This window comes from Phacochoerus africanus, chromosome 3 (assembly GCF_016906955.1).
Source record: "Phacochoerus africanus isolate WHEZ1 chromosome 3, ROS_Pafr_v1, whole genome shotgun sequence".
In the NCBI taxonomy this organism is placed as follows: Eukaryota; Metazoa; Chordata; class Mammalia; order Artiodactyla; family Suidae; genus Phacochoerus; species Phacochoerus africanus.
Window position 1 is genome coordinate 58145656 of NC_062546.1, and position 19099 is coordinate 58164754.

Sequence of the window (19099 nt, forward strand, 5' to 3'; positions counted from 1 at the left end):
CAGCTTCAAAATGGAGCATGTTTGAGATGGGCAGTGAAAGGAGGGGAAAGAGAAATGCTAGTGCCCTAAATCTTCATTGATCTTTAGCTCATTTGCTGGGCCTGCCTAGTCTATCTGGTAATCACTCTCTATGGAAACAATAGGGGACCTTTCTGAAAATGAAAGGGGCATTATTTTCAATTGTGTTGGGACAATAGGCATAAATTGGGTCTGTCCTAGGCAAATTGGAACTGTCCTAGGCAAATTAGGACCAATGGTCCCTCTGTCAACCAAACAGAAAGAAAGGCTATTGTCAGATTTAGCTTCCTTTTCCATGGCGGGTAAGAGGGGGGGCATCTCGGATGTGAGGGGACAGTTTTAGCAGCCCTCCGTCTTCTATTCTGTCCATTCCCTCAAGTGAAAAAGTATGGTTGAAAAAGAGGGTGATTCTTTAGCTAATATATTAATTACCCAAGTCCATAGTTAAAGGTTCTAAGTGTAAAAATAAAGCAACTGAAATCAATGAAGTGATGACTTGTTAATGTTTCACTTATTAGATATTAATTAGAAATATTTTATTTCTTCCAGGCAACAACAAACAATTTTAATGTCAAAGCATCTTGGACTAAGACACTTCCAACTGTGCTGAAAAACTTAGGAGATGGACAGATTTTCCTTCCTTCTTACTTGAAAGGAATTAAAGAAGAAACAAAGTGGCAGAGGTTTAAAGTTAATATTCAGGATGAATGATGATAATTCAGATGACAAGACCGAAGACAAACTGCAGTCCTTATATATTGGTGATAGAAATGGCAACACATATGCATACAACCAAAAATCACCAGCTACCCAAAACTCTTCAACCAATAATGTGAGCTGGAATTCTGCCAACCCAGATGATATGGTGGTTGATTATGAAACCAGCTCTGCTGTGAACATTGGTGAAACGATTTCTTTAAACCCTCAGAGTGTTGACGTACTTGATCACCAAAAATCTTCAAATGATTTCCTCAGTAAGGAGACATTAGACATATATAAGGGTTCTGCATGTCAGTCTTTTGCATGTGTTATAAATTCTGAGGAACCCAAATATTTGCATAACAGTTGTCATTCCCTAGAATCATTTCAGGACCAGAGTGTTGAGACATCTCTGCCTTTTGCGTGGAAACGTAACAAGGATGATTTGACCTTGTGTAGAGTCACTACAGATGACTCTAGTGCCTTGGCGCTAAATCAGACCTTTGACATGAAAATGGATAACATTCATGATACCTTTGTAGTACATCCCAACATCGAAAAGAGTCAGGCTTTGCATTCTACTGCAAGCCTGCCACCAACCGGCACGAGAAATCGAAATACATCTCTATCCTGTTCCCGTCCTACATTCTCCCATGCTGATGAGATGCATGTGAGAGAAACACATTGTGATAAAGACAGCTTTGAAAACCCTCAAGCCACAGCATCAGAGTCCCAAGACACAAGTTACACAGCATTTTCTGAGGTGGTGATGCAAACTGATGTTGTTGTTCCAGATATTGGAAGTGAGTGTCACTGTTCTTCAGAAAAGGTCACCAGTGAATACCCAGATGGGGTACAGCAAAGATTAGGTGGAGAAAAAGAGATACAAGCTCTAACACCAGTTTCTGATGGCATGGATGTCTCCAGTGGGTCTGTATTACAAGAGTTCTTTTGTTCATCTAAAGATGAACCAAAGAGTGAGATGCATTCATGGAGCTCATATGGGCAAAAGGAAATGGGCCAAAATCTAAGAGAAACAGTGTCTAATTGTCTTATAGATGATGAATGCTCTTTACTGGTGCCAACTTTTGACAATAGCACAACCCAAGGGCTAGACCCAGAACATCAAGTCACTGTGGCTAAAGACACACCAGTTGCCTCCAATGGAAAGGATTCGGGAACCCAAAATCATACCATAGAATGGGTACTAAATGGAAGCATGGCAGGGCAAAAGGTGGCTTCATCATTTGAACTGAGTTGGGATACAGATAATATGGCTATTGGTACAAATAACCTAATTGGAATGTCCACACCAATCCTAGAACCCACAAAGGCAAGCTTTTCTATTTCACCCATTGACCTGACGGATAAATGTAGTAAAATTCCGAAGAGTAATCGAGAGCTTAGAAATTTACCAAACTTGAAGGGGGCACAGATGAACATGTCTAAACCTACTCTAGGAAAATCAACAACCAAAACAAATACCCCTGTAGGCAGCAAAGTTAGAAGCACTGAAATTATAAGTTACCCAAGACCAAACTTCAAGAATGTTAAAGCGAAAGTTATATCCAGACGAGTGTTACAGCCCAAGGACCCTGCTCTGTCAGAGGCCATCCCCACATCTCAGTTGACCGGTACCTCATTGCCCTCATCAGTGTCTTCCTCAAGACAGGAGACAGTTTTGAACAAAACACCAACATCTGACTTGAATGCAGAGCCAAAAGCAGAGATCCTAATTAATAAGACACACAAGCAGCAATTTAATAAACTCATCACGAGCCAGGCTATGCATGTTACAACTCATTCTAAAAATGCTTCACACAAGGTTCCAAGAGCAACATCTGCCATGAAATCAAATCAAGAAGATGTTGACAAAGCAAGTTCTTCTAACTCAGCATGTGAAACTGGGCCCGTGGCTGCCTTTTTTCAGAAGATCAAAGGTGAACTCCCTGTTAAAATGGAAAGTACAGAATGTGTGGAAATGACCTATACTTCCAACATCGATGGGATTAGCCCTGAAAAGAAGGGTGAAAAAGAAAATGGGACATTGATGGCAAAACAACAGCTGAAAAAGGAAATTATGAATGAGACCTTTGACTGCGGTTCTCTGTTTTTGGTAAGTGAAATTTTTGCCTGCTTCAGGGAGTAAAGGCAGAAACAGAGAGAGGTATTAGCAATTGGTTACCCACTACTAGTCAGTAATACTGCTGAACTTGGTGGGCTTCCAGTTATTGTTATATTACTCAGTAGTTCTTTGTCTTGTCAGTCTGTACATTTTAGAATGTTAACTGGTTACAATCTAGGAAACCTGCATATTGGGAAAAAAAAAAAAAACAACCTTAAGTTCAGTAGTTTGTATTGAGTATCAACATTCTTTTTAATAGTAGGCTGAAAGAACAGGTTACTTTAATATTTTTGTGTAATTTATTATTTGAAGTTAAATATTCTGTTTTATATTTATGAAGAAAAACCTTTTTGTTTATGAACTTTAATTTTTTAAAATATAGTTGATTTACAGTGATATATCAATTTCTGCTATACAGCAAAGTGACTCAGTCACTCACACACACCCACACGCACACGTGTGCGCGCACACACACACACACGCATAGACACACATTCTTTTTCTCACATTATCTTTCATCTTGTTGGTAAACTTTCAAGTGTATTGGACCACATTTGTTTGAGAAATGGCTGGAGAGTCGCGGTATACAGTATCAACAGAAAAATAACCCCTGGTCTTCTGTTGAAGAGGCTTCTCCGGCAAGTTGAACCCTCTCCTGTGAACAGGAGGATCCTAGATTCTGCCTCTGATCAGCTAGTGTGACTTCGGGCAAGTAGTCTTGTGAGATCCAAATGTGAAAGGACTGGACTAGCGGATGCCTCAAGGCTCCTGCAGCCCTAACGTATTGATTCCTGGTACTTCATAAATCAACCTGTTTTATTCGTGAATAGTGAAAAAGCAGTATGTTTTCTACAGTAGCTGGCAGATATTTGGACAGTCCATTGAAGCTAAAATTCATGTGTGGTTCAAAGGTTATTTTTCTTTACACTTGCATATGTTTTTGGCACTAGCATGAAGAAACAGTTTTCTGAGTTTTAGAACATTTAGGAGGCTGCTACTTAGCTTCATCTGTTTGTCCTCCATCCGGTTTATGGCAGTGGGACTTACTTGCATTTTCAGCCACACATAGGCTTTCCTTGGGCCTCTGTCCTCAGGGCCAGGAGTGGAGGTTGGTGCTGGGGTAGGTGGGAAGGAAGATGGCAGCCATCTTTGCAAAGGGCTCATGTCTGAGGAGAATGTAAAAATTGGTGAAGTGTTAAAGGGCTGTCTTAAGTGTTTTCAGGGTGTGTAGGAAATTGTGAGATCCTTCTAGGTGCTATTCTCTTTTTTTGTTGTTGTTGTTTTTAGGGCCACACTTGCAGCATATGGAAGTTCCCAGGCTAGGGGTCTAATCAGAGCTGCAGGTGCCAGCCTACACCACAGCAGCTGTGGCTGTGTATTGTGTATTGATCTCCAACTGGCAGCAAATATAGCAAAAAGTTTTGAATAACAGTTGCCTTGCAGATAAGTTGGTTGTGTAATTTTGAAATAAAAAGCTTTTCTGATATGTACATTTAGTAAGTCTGAACTTTCTATTTCCCATGTACAGAATGAAAGCCTGTTTTTCAGGCTCGTGATGTGATACTCAAGTAAAGTGATAGAATTATCAGGTTGAAATGGATCTCAGTACATCTTTTCATCTTGGGAATCTTGCAGTCAGGATTTCTGTATTTTCAGCACTGACACTTTTACTTTTTGGCTGGTATAAAAAACTCATTTCCCCCCATGATACTGTTTTAGGTTCAATTCCCTCTAACATTGCTCTTCACTTCTTAACACATTTCCATGTATCATGGGAAAGGGGCTGGGAGAAGCCATCCCTGGCCACAGGTTCTGTGCTTACTATTGAATAGGGAATAGGGAGTGTTGGCCTTGTGTGTGATGCAACCCCCATGTTTCTCGTTCACTTTGGTACCCAAAGGTTCTGAATCTGCCCTGGATCTGTGCTGAGGGATGTGCCTTTTCATTGTGCTCTGCTGGTCTTGAACTTGATTAGGGCTTGAGTCTACTGAATCCCTGTGTTGCCTACAACCTCGCAGCTGTTGAAGCAGGGTTTATCTGCAGCTTCAGAAAGGACCTCCTCTGGAAGAAGGAATTTGATTTTAATTTGGTACAGGTTGAGGTGTTTGTGGCTCAGTGGGATATGAACCTGACTAGTATCCATGAGGAAGCAGGTTCAATCCCTGGCCTTGCTCTGTAGGTTAAGGTTCCAGCGTTGCTGTGAGCTGTGGTGTAGGTTGCAAATGCAGCTCAGATCCTGCATTGCTCTGGCTGTGGCGTAGGCCAGCAGCTGCAGCTCTGATTCAACCCCTAGCCTTTGAAGTTCCATATGCCAAGGGTATAGCCCTAAAAAGCACTCCCCCCAAAAAATTTTTTTTGGTGCAGGTTGAGTGTAGCTACCTAGGACAGAGGTTATGTATCAGTGATGGTATGTTAGGTAAAGGGAATGGTGAATGATCTAAACAAAGAAATGGATATTTTTTTTGATGCCTGCTCTGAACCACTTTGCTCAGGGCTCTTACACGTAAGATGTCATTTAATTTTCCCAGAAATGTTCAGATGCTTTGTACATTGTCATTGATTCTTTCCAGTAACAACGGGGAAGTTGTTAGCTATATTTTAAAGCTTCATAGAAGTTGCTTGAAACACAGCTGGTAAGCTGTACAATGGAGACTCAAACTTGGGTCACCTGACTTGAATCCTGGCCCTTTCTGCCCTGTACACTGCAGGATTTCAAAATTGTGTGGAATGAGGGCTCTGAAAGGCAGAGCAAATCTGATTTGGTAAAGATTCACTTTGTAAGTTGGCTAAAAGTTTTCCTCTGGGGCATCACCTTAGCCAGCTCTACTGTAGAGGGAGAAGATCTTTGTGTACAATTGCCTGTTTTTCTTGCCCAATTTTATGTTTTCAAGTGTTCTTTTAGGATATTGCCCTATTTAAGTTTTCAATTCACCTAGTGTATGAATTCAACTGTCATCAGCATAAGGCTTTACATATGTCCATTGGGAATTGTCCACTGATGACTTATTAAACAAAGAAAGAAGGGTCCTAGTGGAGAATATGCAGTGTGGAGGTTAACAACTCTATGGATTTTGGAGTTTGACATGGTTTCACATTGTAGTTCTATCATTTATTGGCAGAGTGACCTCAGGCAAGTTATTTAGTCTCTGTGAGGCTCAATTTTTCTTTATGAAATGAAAAAATACAAATTGTAGCTTAAGATATTGAAATTGTTCTTTGAGTAAGGCTCGGGCTCCCATTTCCTTCCTGTAGGATGAAACATTTATTGGGTGCCTCCTGTGTGCTCTGTATGTTGGTGATTGTTGGAATATAGAAAGACACAGCCCCTCACCAAACTTTGTGCCTAGTGTAATGGGTTTTGTTAGAAGATAAACAACAAGGGAATGTTAAGTCCTAAGCTGGGTGTGTATATAGGCTGCTGTGCTGCTGGCAGCAGAATAGGGGGGTGTCTAGCAGGGGAGTCATCACGGAACGCTTCTAGGGGAGATGCCATGTGAACCAGTGGCTGAAGGCTAAAGATCAAGTATGAATTGGGTGGGTTTTCTGGGTGGAAGGAACAGTACATGCAAAGATGAAGACACATGAGAAGATATCCTCATTCAGGAAATTCTGAGTAGTGGGTATGATGGAGGCTGGGTGTGCAGAACCATGAACAGTAAGGAACAACCTGAAGAGGATGACCAGGGCAGACACATCCAAAAGGGCTTGATGTGCCCTTTCCAGAAGGGTTCACTTCATCTGGGAGGCAGAGGGAGACCCCCTAGTCCAGTTAGAGAGATGGCCTTAGCAGCAGAGTGGAAGATGAGGTGGAGGCTGGTGACACTAGGACATAGTTCCAGGCATCCTGGAAATGATGCAGCTGTACTAGGGCAGATGGAGAAGGGGGGAGTGTTGTCAAGAGGGGGTTAGGAGGTAAGAGAGGGAGCTCCTAGAAAGAACTTTCATTGTATAAGCTGGGTGTGAGGGCAGGTGGTGGTGACCATGAGGTAAGTTTTGAGATGGATGGATAACATTAGTTTAATTTTAGAAACTGCTTCATTTTCTTCTGCTGTAAAATGGACTATGATAAAAATATTAATGCTGGAGTTCCTGTCGTAGCTCAGTGGTAAGGAACCTGACTAGTATCCATGAGTACTCAAGTTCAATCCCTGGCCTCACTCAAATGCGTTAAGGATCCGACGTTGCTGAAGTTGTGGTGTGGGTCACAGATGCTGCTGAGATCCTGCTTTGCTATGGTGTAGGCCAGCAGCTTCAGCTCCGATTCAACCCCTAGCCTGGGTTATTAGGATTAAGTGAGTTGATGAGTGCATTTCCAACTCAGAATGGTGTTTTCCTTCCCTTCCCTTCCCTTCCCTTCCCTTCCCTTCCCTTCCCTTCCCTTCCCTTTCCTTTCCTTGGCAATGCCAGACCAAGCCAAGCCTGTGACCTACACCATAGCTCATGGCAATACCAGCTCCTTAACCCACTGAGGGAGGCCAGGGATTGAACCCACATCCTCATGGATACTAGTCAAGTTTGCAACCTGCTGAGCCACAATGGGAACTCCTGGTGTTTTTCATTCTGTAAGAGCTATATGTTGGTCAGTAAAAACACCAATAATATTATTATCAACATTGTTAGGCGAAAGCACCTGAAGGATGCTAAGTGGATAGATGAAGAAAAGTTAAATCTGTGGGAACTCGGGAGAGAGTGTTGGCTTGGACATGAGAACATTGGCTACAACAGGGGGCAGGGTCATCTGGAACTCTTCTGAACTGTGGAGAATCCCAGTTAAGGACCCTTGTAATGACCAGCATTCAGAGATATAGAAGAATGGGGTCCAGAGAAGGACTAACCAGATAGAAGGCAAACCAAGGAAGAGGTCTTTTGGAGAAACCAAAGAAAGATGGGTCAGTGGCATTGGAGGCTGTAGAGAAGGCCTCCAGGAAAAGGACTGAAAGCTGTAGGTTGAATTTAACTTGTGGCACCAGTCACTTTGGAAACAGTTTCCCAGATGGGGACAAAAGGCAGAGCATGATGAATCAAAGAGTAAACTATGAAGAGTTTAAATTTCCTCATCATGAAAATGAAACTTAAATCTCCACCTGGCATCTCTGCTTAGACAGAAATTATTTCTTTCACCCACCTAACACCACCAGGAAATGGTATGGGGAAGGGATGGTCTGGACTGAAATCTTAACTATTTTTTCCACAGGGTTCTGCTCCCAAAAGGGCAACCATCTCAGGTAGGAATATAACCAAGCCCAACTCCTCCATCTTGAGGAAAATACCTGTTCCGAAAGCAAAAGTGGGGCCTTCTATTTCCTGTTGGAGGCGGAACAGTGACAGCAGAAATCTCAACTCTGATCGCACCCTATCGCCCCAGAGGATCAGGCTTGTGCCCAGTTCTGGTAAGAATTCAGTTGTGCCTTATAGCAGCTTATGAAATATTCAAATGTAAAAATGGGTTATATCAGGAAGGAGAAGACAGGCTTTGGCTATAGAACTTGAACACATTGTGTCACTAAAGCGTTTAGCCTTTTGTGGACCAGTGTCTTGCACAGGGAAAAATCAAAAAAGGCTAGTTGAGGGGAGATAAAGCCAACTGAAAAGCTTCTCAGAAGCATGGATATATACAGTATATGACTGGGCACTGGTTATGTATGTATCATTTCACTTTAAATGTTTCCAAATGTTTAAGTGCTTAATAATCCTTGTGTGGAGTTCATTGGTGGCCCAGCTGGTTAAGGATCTGGCATTGTTGATGCTGAGGTGCGAGTTCGATCTTTGGCCTGGAAACTTCCACATGTGTGCTGTGGGCGTGGCCAAAAACAAGCAAACAAACAAAAAAACCCTATGTGATATACTAGTTTCATAATGTGCCCTCATCCCATATGAAGAGACTAGTTTTTTGTTTGTTTATTTTTGTCTTTTTTTCTAGGGCCCTACCCAGGGCATATGGAGGTTCCCAGGCTAGGGGTCTAATCGGACTGTAGCTGCTGAACTACGCCACAGCCACAGCAACTCGGGATCCAAGCCACGTCTGCTACCTACACCACAGCTCACAGCAACGCTGGATCCTTAACCCACTGCGTGAGGCCAGGGTTCGAACCTGCAACCTCATGGTTCCTAGTTGGATTTGTTAAATCACTGAGCCACAGTGGAAACTCCCAGAGACTAGTTTCGTTGTTGTTGTTGTTATTTTGGTCTTTTTAGGGCCGCACCTGTGGTATACGGAGGTTCCCAGGCTAGGGGTCTAATTGGAGCTGTAGCCACTGGCCTATGCCACAGCTCAGGGCAACACCAGATCCTTAGTAGCAAGGCCAGAGATTGAAAACCCACATTCCCATGGATGCTAGTTGGGTTCCTTAACTGCTGAGCCACAATAGGAACTCCCAAGACTAGTTTTTTTCTTGAATGTGACTGAAAATGTATGAATTTTCAGGAATATAAGAGTGACGAAAAAGTTAAACTTTTCTAAAAAGAACTTTTATTTATTTTGGCTTGTATATTAGAAGTAGTAAAGTCAGTATCAGACGTATAAAATTTGAGAGCTTCCAGAGTAGCTGTTAAGCGTCTTCCTAAACTTGGCAGAAATTCAGATTTCACTGTGTGACAAACCACAACCAGAAATGGAAACGTTGGAGTTCCCGTCGTGGCGCAGTGGTTAACGAATCCGACTAGGAACCATGAGGTTGCGGGTTCGGTCCCTGCCCTTGCTCAGTGGGTTAACGATCCGGCGTTGCCGTGAGCTGTGGTATAGGTCGCAGACGCGGCTCGGATCCTGCGTTGCTGTGGCTCTGGCGTAGGCCGGTGGCTACAGCTCCGATTCGACCCCTAGCCTGGGAACCTCCATATGCCGTGGGAGTGGCCCAAAGAAATAGCAAAAAGACAAAAAAAAAAAAAAGAAAAAGAAAAAAGAAATGGAAACATCAGCTCATTTCACAGAGACTAAGACAAATAGCCTACTAGCCCTCTCCCCTGACTGAGAACACTCTGCAGGGAACACCTGTTATTTTAGCAGGTACGACACTGAGCAAAGGAGAGGCATGTCAGATAGATTTAGAAGTTAACTTAGAGAAACAGCAACTACTCTTGAATGGTCTAAAAAAAAAAGTGCCTTAGAGTTATGTGTCTGTACATGTGAGAACGTTTTGCAGAAGCTAACAAAACCAACTAAATCCCAAGGGAATCTCTTTACCTGTCTACACCTCAGTATTTTCAGGTTTTATTTTCCAATCCTATTATGAAGCACTTGTGTGGGAAACTTCTAACAGGCAGATGGGCTTTAAGAGTGATTTATTGGAGTTCCCATCCTGGTGCAGCAGAAACAATCTGACTAGGAACCATGAGGTAGCAGGTTCGATCCCTGGCCTCGCTCAGCAGGTTAAGGATTTGGTGTTGCCATGAGCTGTGGTGTTAAGTCACAGATGCAGCTCAGATCTGGTGTTGCTGTGGCTGTGGTGTAGGCTGGCAGCTACAGCTCTGATTCACCCCCTAGCCTGGGAACCTCCATATGCCACGGGTGAGACCCTAAAAAGACAAAAGACAAAAAAAAAAAGGGATTTATTGAGGTTCAGGTTTTGTGCCCCTCGGTCTGAAGTGTCCTGAGGAGCCAACTTAGGAAGAGGTGTGCTGGAGGAGGGGATCTCGCACATTTGTCTGTTTCTATCCCCAGAGGATCAAGGGGGAAAGAGGAATTTGTCAGCTTAAAGTGTTCATCCTTGGGGAGAAAAACAGAAGAGGTGCTAAAGACGTTGGGAGAAGCAACAGTCCTTATTTGGATGTTGCCATAGTTGGAGGAGTCATGGCCTAAGTGAGATCAAAGCTTTGGTTCTTACTGTTGCTGCCACACAAGGCTTGTGGGTTTTCCAGACGATGCTGAGCCCCCCTCACTACTCAGGTGTCAGTGGCACATGTGGCTCGACGGCATGCCATGGCCACTGGCAGCCTGACCTGTTGTGAGGAGCCCTGTGTTCTAGTACTTATGTGACCCCAGAGAACTACCTGAGTGAGTCATCTGCCCACCCTGGGCTGCTGTGACATGTGAAGGTTTGAGAATGTAAGGCTCTCAGCTTTCCAGGGCCTTGTCTTTCTAGGGGCAGTTTGGAGCCCACCTCATTTTCTAAGTAGTGGCTGCTACTAGTGTGATTTGTGGACCATGTGGCGTGTGAATCCCTAAAAGCCTAAAGTGCACATATTTTTTAAGAATTTAGGCCAGTAATCAGGATATATTTTAAAAGATGGGATTCTTTTATGTAGGTGATCCTACTAAGAAGTGACACATTTTTAAATTCCCTTGGCTGTAGGCTACACAATGCCATGTCTTAGAGAAAAGCAGATCTGTTTAGTTTTAGTGAAAAGACAGGAAATTTATTGAGCTTTTATTAACTTGATTTAATATGCTGAATAATTGAGTTATGCATTCAGAGCTTTCAATAGAGCTAAAAACTAAATTATATTTTACCTAGTGGGTTTTCTATATATAAATAGGAAAAAATTTAGTGCAACTAGAAATTTTTACAGATTTGCATTTGAGATTTTAAAAATTTTAGTGGTTGTAAGACTGACTTGATTATGCTGTGTTTATATTTTTAAAAAATGAATAGCAACTACCTTGTTTGGATGCTAACAATAAATGGAGAGGTGTTTGTCTTGGGGGACAGGAAATTTAATCATCACAGAATTAAAAGTAGCACAGAAAATCAAGAAGCAAAAACAATGTGCCTTTGGATCACTGAGAGTATGTTGCCATTTACTGTACAATGAAGTGTTTGTGTCTTAGAAAATTGAAACCAAATGGATATCCTCTGCACTCATACAAAGTTTCTCTGCTGAAAGGTAACCAGCAGGAATGTTCCAGCCCACTTGGGGTTTTCAATAAATCCTTTCAGAGAACTAAGTAGAAAACCAGACCTGGAGTTGAAATAACCATTTTCTTGAAGCTTTCAAATGAGTATGAGAAAAGATTATAATTAAATCTAGTGGAACATTCCCCTTTCACTTGTCAAAATCTGGGGATTGTAATGTCCAGCATGATGACTGGAAATTAACACCGCTGTGGGATACATAGGGAAGTTAAGAGAGTAAAGTCTACGAGTGAGTCTCATAATAAGGGAATTTTTTTTTTTAATTGTATCTATATGAGAGGATGGATGCTAACTAATCACAGTGCATGCAAGTCAAACTATTATTTTGTACACCTTAAACTTATACAGTGATGTGTATCAATCATATCTCATTAAAACTGGACATAAAATGTAACTTGAAAAATAATAGAAATTTATATGAAGCAGATTATTATAAATGATAACAAAGCAGATCCAAAGTATCTTTTTTTTTTTTTTTGTCTTTTCTAGGGCTGCTCCCCCGGCATGTGGAGGTTCCAAGGCTAAGGGTCTAATCGGAGCTGTAGCCACAGGCCTACACCAGAGCCACAGCAACACCAGATCTGAGCCGCGTCTGTGACCTACACCACAGCTCACAGCAACGCTGGATCCTTAACCCACTGAGCGAGGCCGGGGATCAAACCCGCAACCTCATGGTTCCTAGTTGGATTCGTTAACCACTGTGCCACGACAGGAACTCCCAAGATCCAAAGTATCTTTGCTTCTTTGGAGTATGTATGTATTTGAACCACTCAGATTGAGATAAGCAAGGAAAACTTAACTTTTTAAAATTAAAGTATAGTTGATTTACAATGTTCTATCAATTTCTTTTGTATAGCAAAGTGACCCAGTCATACATAAATATATACATTCTTTTTTTGGGAGGTGGAGCACACCTGCAGCATATGGAATTCCCAGGGCAGGGGCTGAATTGGAGCTGTAGCTGCCGGCTTACACCACAGCCACAGCAACTTGGGATCTGAGCCATGCCTTCAACCTATGCTGCAGCTTGCGGCAATGCCGGATCCTTAACCTAGTGAGCAAGGCCAGGGTTTCAATCCTCATCCTCATGGACATTGTGTTGGGTTCTTAACCAGCTAAGCCACAAGGGGAACTCCTACCTTCTTTTTCTCATATTATCTTCCATCATGTTCTATCACAAGTGACTGGGTATATAGTTCCCTGTGCTGTACAGAAGGAGGAAAACTCTAATTATAGTTATAATGCCAATAATAGCAGCTCACACTTATTAAACACTTACCATTTCCAGGCTCTGTCTTTATTGCTTCACCTATAAATTCATTTAATCCTCACATTGGTTCTCTGAGGCTTATCTGCATTTCATAGATGAGGAAACCATATCAGTGAGGTTAAATTAATGTGTCAAGGTTATGCAGCTAGCAAGTGGCAGAGATAGATTCAGACCAGGTGAGGGGGCTCTGGAGTCCACTCTCTGAACTTTCACATTCTTAGTCTAAAGAAACACTACTAGTCTGACCATGAGCTTTGAAAAATTAAAATGCTTATGCTCAGCTGCATGCTTTAGAAATGGCGGCATTTCTCTTGTCAGGTCCTCAGGTTAACATTCTATATCAGTTTACCATGATGTAAAGGATTTTATGTAGTTACTGCAGATGAGTACTGCTGAATAAATAACTGCTTAGGAAATACTTCAAGACAGGCACCTTCAGAGACCGCCTACTACCCTCTTTCAGAGGTAATTCCAGTTCTTACCAGGTTTTAGATTATAAATGTGTGTGTTCCTTTATACACACGTGTAATTGCCCTGCCAGAGACCAGCCTGAGCTAGACAGAATTACAGAAATAGAGCAGAATACACTCCCTGCCCCGTGGCTCCTTGAAATCACCCAGGGAGGGCAAATGCATGTTCTTGCTGCAGCCACAGAGCAGCACAAAGCGACCTGTAAGGGGTGTGGAAAAGGTCCTTACTGCTTGAAGATTTGGAGGAAAAGAATATTCAGGGGCCCATTTGGTCATACCTGAGCCTGCAGAAAGGCCTCGTGAAAGAGCTGTGCTTCTCTTTCTCTAGAGGGAAACACAAAGACCATTTCAAAAGGGTAAATCTTTGTTTTAATTCTGTTTATTGTATGTTAATAAAATAAATTCCTCTCAAACCAGGAGTACATCCCAGATCTGTAATGACTTGTCTATCCTTGTAGGTTTCTCTTTTTTCCTGCTTAGTTGTTTTTGTAAACTGACTACTTGCTTATTTAGTGTTGTATTGATTGGGCCTTTTTTGTAGGCTAGAGTTTGAGAGAGAGAGAGCAAGCAAAATTATGAGAAATGTATTCACACTTGCAGAAGTTAATTATTAAGAACCAGAAATTATCATCTAGTAAATAAGTATTCTAAAAACGAACTTTATTTTTGTTTATTTTGCTTTTTAGGGCCACACATGCAGCATATGAAATTCCCAGGCTGGGGTCAAATCAGAATTGCAGCTGCCAGCCTACACCACAGCCACAGCAATGCCAGATCTGAGCCTTGACTGTGTCCCTACACCACAGCTCACAACAATGCCAGATCCTTAACCCACTGAGCAAGGCTGGGGATCGAACCCGCATCCTCATGGATACTAGTCGGGTTCGTAACCCACTGAACCACAACAGGAACTCCCTAAAGGGAAATTTAATGTGTTGTTTATAGATGTTTCTGTATTTGTATGTAATTAAACCACTTTTTAAAAGACTTTATCTTAAGGTTTCTTTCCATAAACAAAGTAACAGTAGTAAGGTGTGTTGAGTGCTGATGAAAGGGATTCCAAGCTTTCTAAGTGCATAATTTTCATCCAGTTCTCATAACTCATGAGGTGTCCATACTATAATTCCCTTTGTACAGATGAGGATTTTGAGGTATGGAAAGTTGAAGCAATTTCCCAAACTTACACAGTTAGTAACTGGTAGAAACAGGAAACAGGCCAGATCAGGTCCTAGGGTCTCTGGTCCTGACCCCTGTCCCTTGCATATACACAGTACTTCTGACACACAAGTCACTCAAGTCACTGAACAAGGATCTTTTGAGTGCTTGCTTGTACTAGGAACCATTCTAAGTGCTGGGCAGGGAGAGGCCCCACAGAAAAGAGATTCTTGCTCTTGTTAAGCTTAAATTCTAGTTGAAAATAAGCTGTCTAGTTAAAATGTTTAGTATATAAGATGACAGTGCTAAGGAGAAAAACAAAGTGGGGGTGGGGGAAGGGAGAGAGTTAGGTCTTTAAATAGGATGACACATTTGAGCCGGCGCTGGGAGGAGGAGGGAAATGCTTGGCTTTCAAAGAGAAGGGCTTTCCAGGCAGAGGGAGCAGCAAGTGTGGGGATCAAGATGAGGCAGCTGGGAGAGGGGAAGCATTCTTGAGGAACAGAGAGCTGCCGGTGTGTGTGTTTCAGGGGCACAGGGGCCAGGGACCAGGGATAGCGGTTGAATTGGCGCTGCAGCTGTCAGCCTACACCACAGCCAGAGCAACACCAAATCTGAGCCACGTCTGTGACCTACACCACAGCTCACGGCAACGTTGGATCCTTAACCCACTGAGAGAGGGCAGGGATCGAATCCACATCCTCATGGATACTAGTTGGATTCTTTTCCACTGTGCCACAACAGGAACTCCATCATTGTGAATTCTTGATCATTTTACAGACATGCCACACAACTCTACTCCTTTGCAAGTAATTCTGGAGAAGATAGCTTTATGGAATGACTCATAAATGCTGCAGTCTACCTTATTTATCCATTATCTGTTTTGAGTGTCTGCTTAGTGCCGGGAAGTCTGCTAGATTCTGAGAATATAAACATGATTGATATGCCCTTTGAATGAGCACAGTAGTTTGAGGGCGAGGTAAAAAGGGATGTTTGAGAAAATCATTTGAATGCAGCTTCTTTACTTTGCACACCCCAGCTGAACTGTCCTGTTCTCTGTGATACTTTGCATTGGTTTTGCTGTGCTATAATTATTTCCTTCCATATCTGTGCAATCCATAAGGATAGGTCCAGGTCTTGGTTATTTTTATATTTTCCAGCACTCAGCACAGTGTAGCTATTACACAACAGGTATTTAAAAGTGTTGTTTGGTGTGCTTTGAATGGAAACTTGTATGAAGTACTGTGTGTCCACAGGCAAGGGAATACCACCACTTCAGCCTGAGGCAAGACTGGAGAAGAGTGATGATATTGAGCTGGGCTTGGAATGTGCCCACAGTGGGTTGCCAGGCACGGAAGGTTGCTGGCTTTCCCAAGGGCGCAAATGCAGAGTTGGGAAGGTTATGGGGTATTTGGGGGGAAGGCCGAGGGCAGGGTCAGCATGCCTTGAGCAGGCTGTGTGCTGGGGTGAGTGACGGGGAAGCCTCAGGGAAGGATGAAGCAGGTCAGTGCTAACAGCCTAGGCACAAACTTGGAAGACTCATGTCAGCATTCGGGAGTAGGATGCAGAGCAAAAATATTCAAAATGTTTTGGAGGAAGAGGGACCGTTATGCTCCTCCATGGGTGGTGACTAGTTGCCAGTGTTTCCTCAGCTTTCTTGCGTGTGGCTGGGAGATGTAGTAGGGAATGGAGCAGCAAGCAGGGATTGTCAGAACGACAGTAACGGGTTAGTTTGGGGCATGTTGAATTTGAAGTGACTAAAGACTGAGAAAGCACCGCAGTGGGGTGTGTGCATGGTTGAGGTTTCAGATAGTAAAAGTGTGCAGGAGTTCCCGTCGTGGCGCAGTGGTTAACGAATCCGACTAGGAACCATGAGGTTGCGGGTTCAGTCCCTGCCCTTGCTCAGTGGGTTAATGATCTGGCGTTGCCATGAGCTGTGGTGTAGGTCGCAGACGCGGCTCGGATCCCGAGTTGCTATGGCTCTGGCGTAGGCCGGTGGCTACAGCTCTGATTCAACCCCTAGCCCGGGAACCTCCATATGCCGCAGGAGCGGCCCAAGAAATAGCAAAAAGACAAAAAAAAAAAGTGTGCAGAGGGTGAGAAAGCCTGAGGGGGACAGAGCTGATAAAGACATGAGCTACAGGGCTGACGGACACCCAGGCGATGGGAACGTCGGAACGTGTCTAGGGCATAGGCATGTTTGCCTCCGGAGTGTAGTGGGTAGATTCAGAGCCACCTGGGTGTGACATGGGGGGTGCTTAAGCGTAAAGATTGAGAGTAGCCACTGAGGATAATGGAAAGCTTCCTCTTTTGTGTTTTGTCTCATTTTTAAGAGGTTAGGGGATTTCTTTTAGGTGAGCGTGTGCAGGTTTGATTGACTGGCTTCGTTTTGTAGCCTTAGCAAGGGAAAGGAGCTGAAGACAGTGTTCATTTTTGAGCCTAGGGCACCTTGCTGTTTAGATCTGCTCTGCCCCTGAACCTTGACTTCTAAAGAGCTGGGAGCTCACCCTGTGCCCCTCAGCCTCTGCTCTTGTTAGGAATTCTCAGTGCACTGCCAGGTTGGTACATCCGCTGATGAATGGATGAAGGCCCTTGTTCCTCTGCTCTGTGGTAGCCTGAGAGAGAGGATGCAAGCCCTCTAAGCCTTTGACTCATGACACCTTTAGTCGCAGGGCACGTGTTCCCAGCTGAAGCAACAGACATCCTATGAGCACACTTGCAAAAACAGGCACTGAGGGCATCGCCACAAATGCTGAGCTTCTCTGTAATTCGAGTCATCATGAGAACCTTGTTTGAGGGTTGTTCTTATTTCTCCGTCAGATTAATGGCCTCTTTAAGATGCACTGTGTTTCTGTCATGACTCACCTTTACTGTTGTGACTTTTGTCTTTTGAGTTTACTCTTGAATTTAAGCAAATGGTTATGTGAGTACAGTTTCTTGTACCCTCCTGATATATTGTCTAATTAGCTAACGCAAGAAGGTGGGATACCATAGTCACAATCAGCAGCATGTAAAGGTAGAAATGTTACCGAAACACCATGATTTGTTCCCTTAGGAGATGGTGGGAAAGTATGCGCCATGCAAATCACGCTCCAGAGCTGGAGGTATTGTGGGATGAGTAAGATGTGGTTCTTGCCCTCGAGGTGTCAGCCAGGATGGGGAGACGGCAAATTCCTCCCTCACCACATCTGTCCATAATCGTTAATATTAAAAGAGCTGTAGCGTTTAAGAGGGTAAGATGACAAATATCCAAGTTTGCTGACATTTTTCTTGCAATAATAATATGGACAGTTTCTCTAATATAATAGAAGTGCACCTTTACATATGTAAGGTTGCTTTAGTCTTCAGGCTCTCTGCTGTTTAATTTTTGCCACTGAGACCCCAGAATTAAAAATGAGAAGGATACCTATAGATGGAGGTATTTATCAGGACCTTGCTAGTACACTAGGAAGTAGAAATGAAGGGCCTGTTATAGACTGTAAAGATTAAGGGCAGAGTCATTACCGAGTGCATGGACAGAGGCAGGCAGGCCGGTGGGCGATTGGGTGTCCTGGCAGTCAGCAAAGAGAAGAGGTTCAGACAGCGCCCTGGTCTGTCCGTGTCAAGGGAGGAATGTGGCAGGCGTAGTCCCAGGCAAGAGAAACCTTTTTATGCCACTCTATGTCTTGTGTTTACTCAGTTAATTTGGATATCACAGCAGGTTTCCATGCCCCCTTTCCAGTAAGTCGTTTTAAAAGTATAGCACTTCAGAAATGGGAAGGAGGTGGCTCAGTAGGTTAAGGATCCATCATTGTTGTTACTGCTGTGGCATGGGTTTGATCCCTGGCCCAGGAACTTCTGCACGCCCCAGGAGCAGCCAAAAAAAAAAAAAAAAAAGAAAGAAAGAAAAAAAAAATGGGAAGGGGGAAAGTCACCCTTAATCTCATCAATGTCAAATAGTCTTTAACTTCATAATTTATAGCTATTCAGTGCCTTTTCATTTTGCATATTCTCATGCACATATGCTTACATGTTTCTAATGGGGACAAACATTTCTTACTGTTCTAGAAACCCCATATCTAACAGTTAGTTAGTACTTAGTTGACTGAATTTTCTTTTTCATTTAAAAGGTGTGTTGCCTATTTTCCTAGATTCTTACATGTTTAAATATTCTTTAAAAATACAGTTTTCATAAAAAAAGTAGAAGTACAGTTTTCAGTGACTGTACGTCACTATCCAAGTGTGCCGTGATTTAGTTCTTCAGACTTCTTCGAACATTAGGTTGTTTACAGTGTTTTTCAAAATGTTGAAAAATCTGCACTGAAGAACTTTGTACATCAATACTTAATAAGCTGGTCAGATAAATTACTGGGATGCATTCCTTTAGGTGGAATCAGAGGGTGTGGGCAATTTAAAGACTTTTGATCCATGTTGCCAAGTTGCCCTTCAGAAAGAGCATACAAGTCTGGGAATGTCAGTGTGCTTGCCAGTGCCCCAGCCAATATATATATTTTAATTTCTTTTTTGTAGTCGAAGT

General features: G+C 42.9%; 1 protein-coding gene across 1 annotated transcript in view; it reads left to right on the forward strand.

The window, feature by feature from the left end:
• The window catches only part of MTUS1 (microtubule associated scaffold protein 1), a 175951-nt gene that overhangs the window by 54157 nt on the left and 102695 nt on the right, over window positions 1-19099 (forward strand). The window contains 2 exon segments of the mRNA XM_047771868.1: window positions 568-2833; window positions 8037-8232. Coding sequence (XP_047627824.1) covers window positions 722-2833; window positions 8037-8232 — 2308 coding nt within the window. The 5' untranslated portion in view covers window positions 568-721.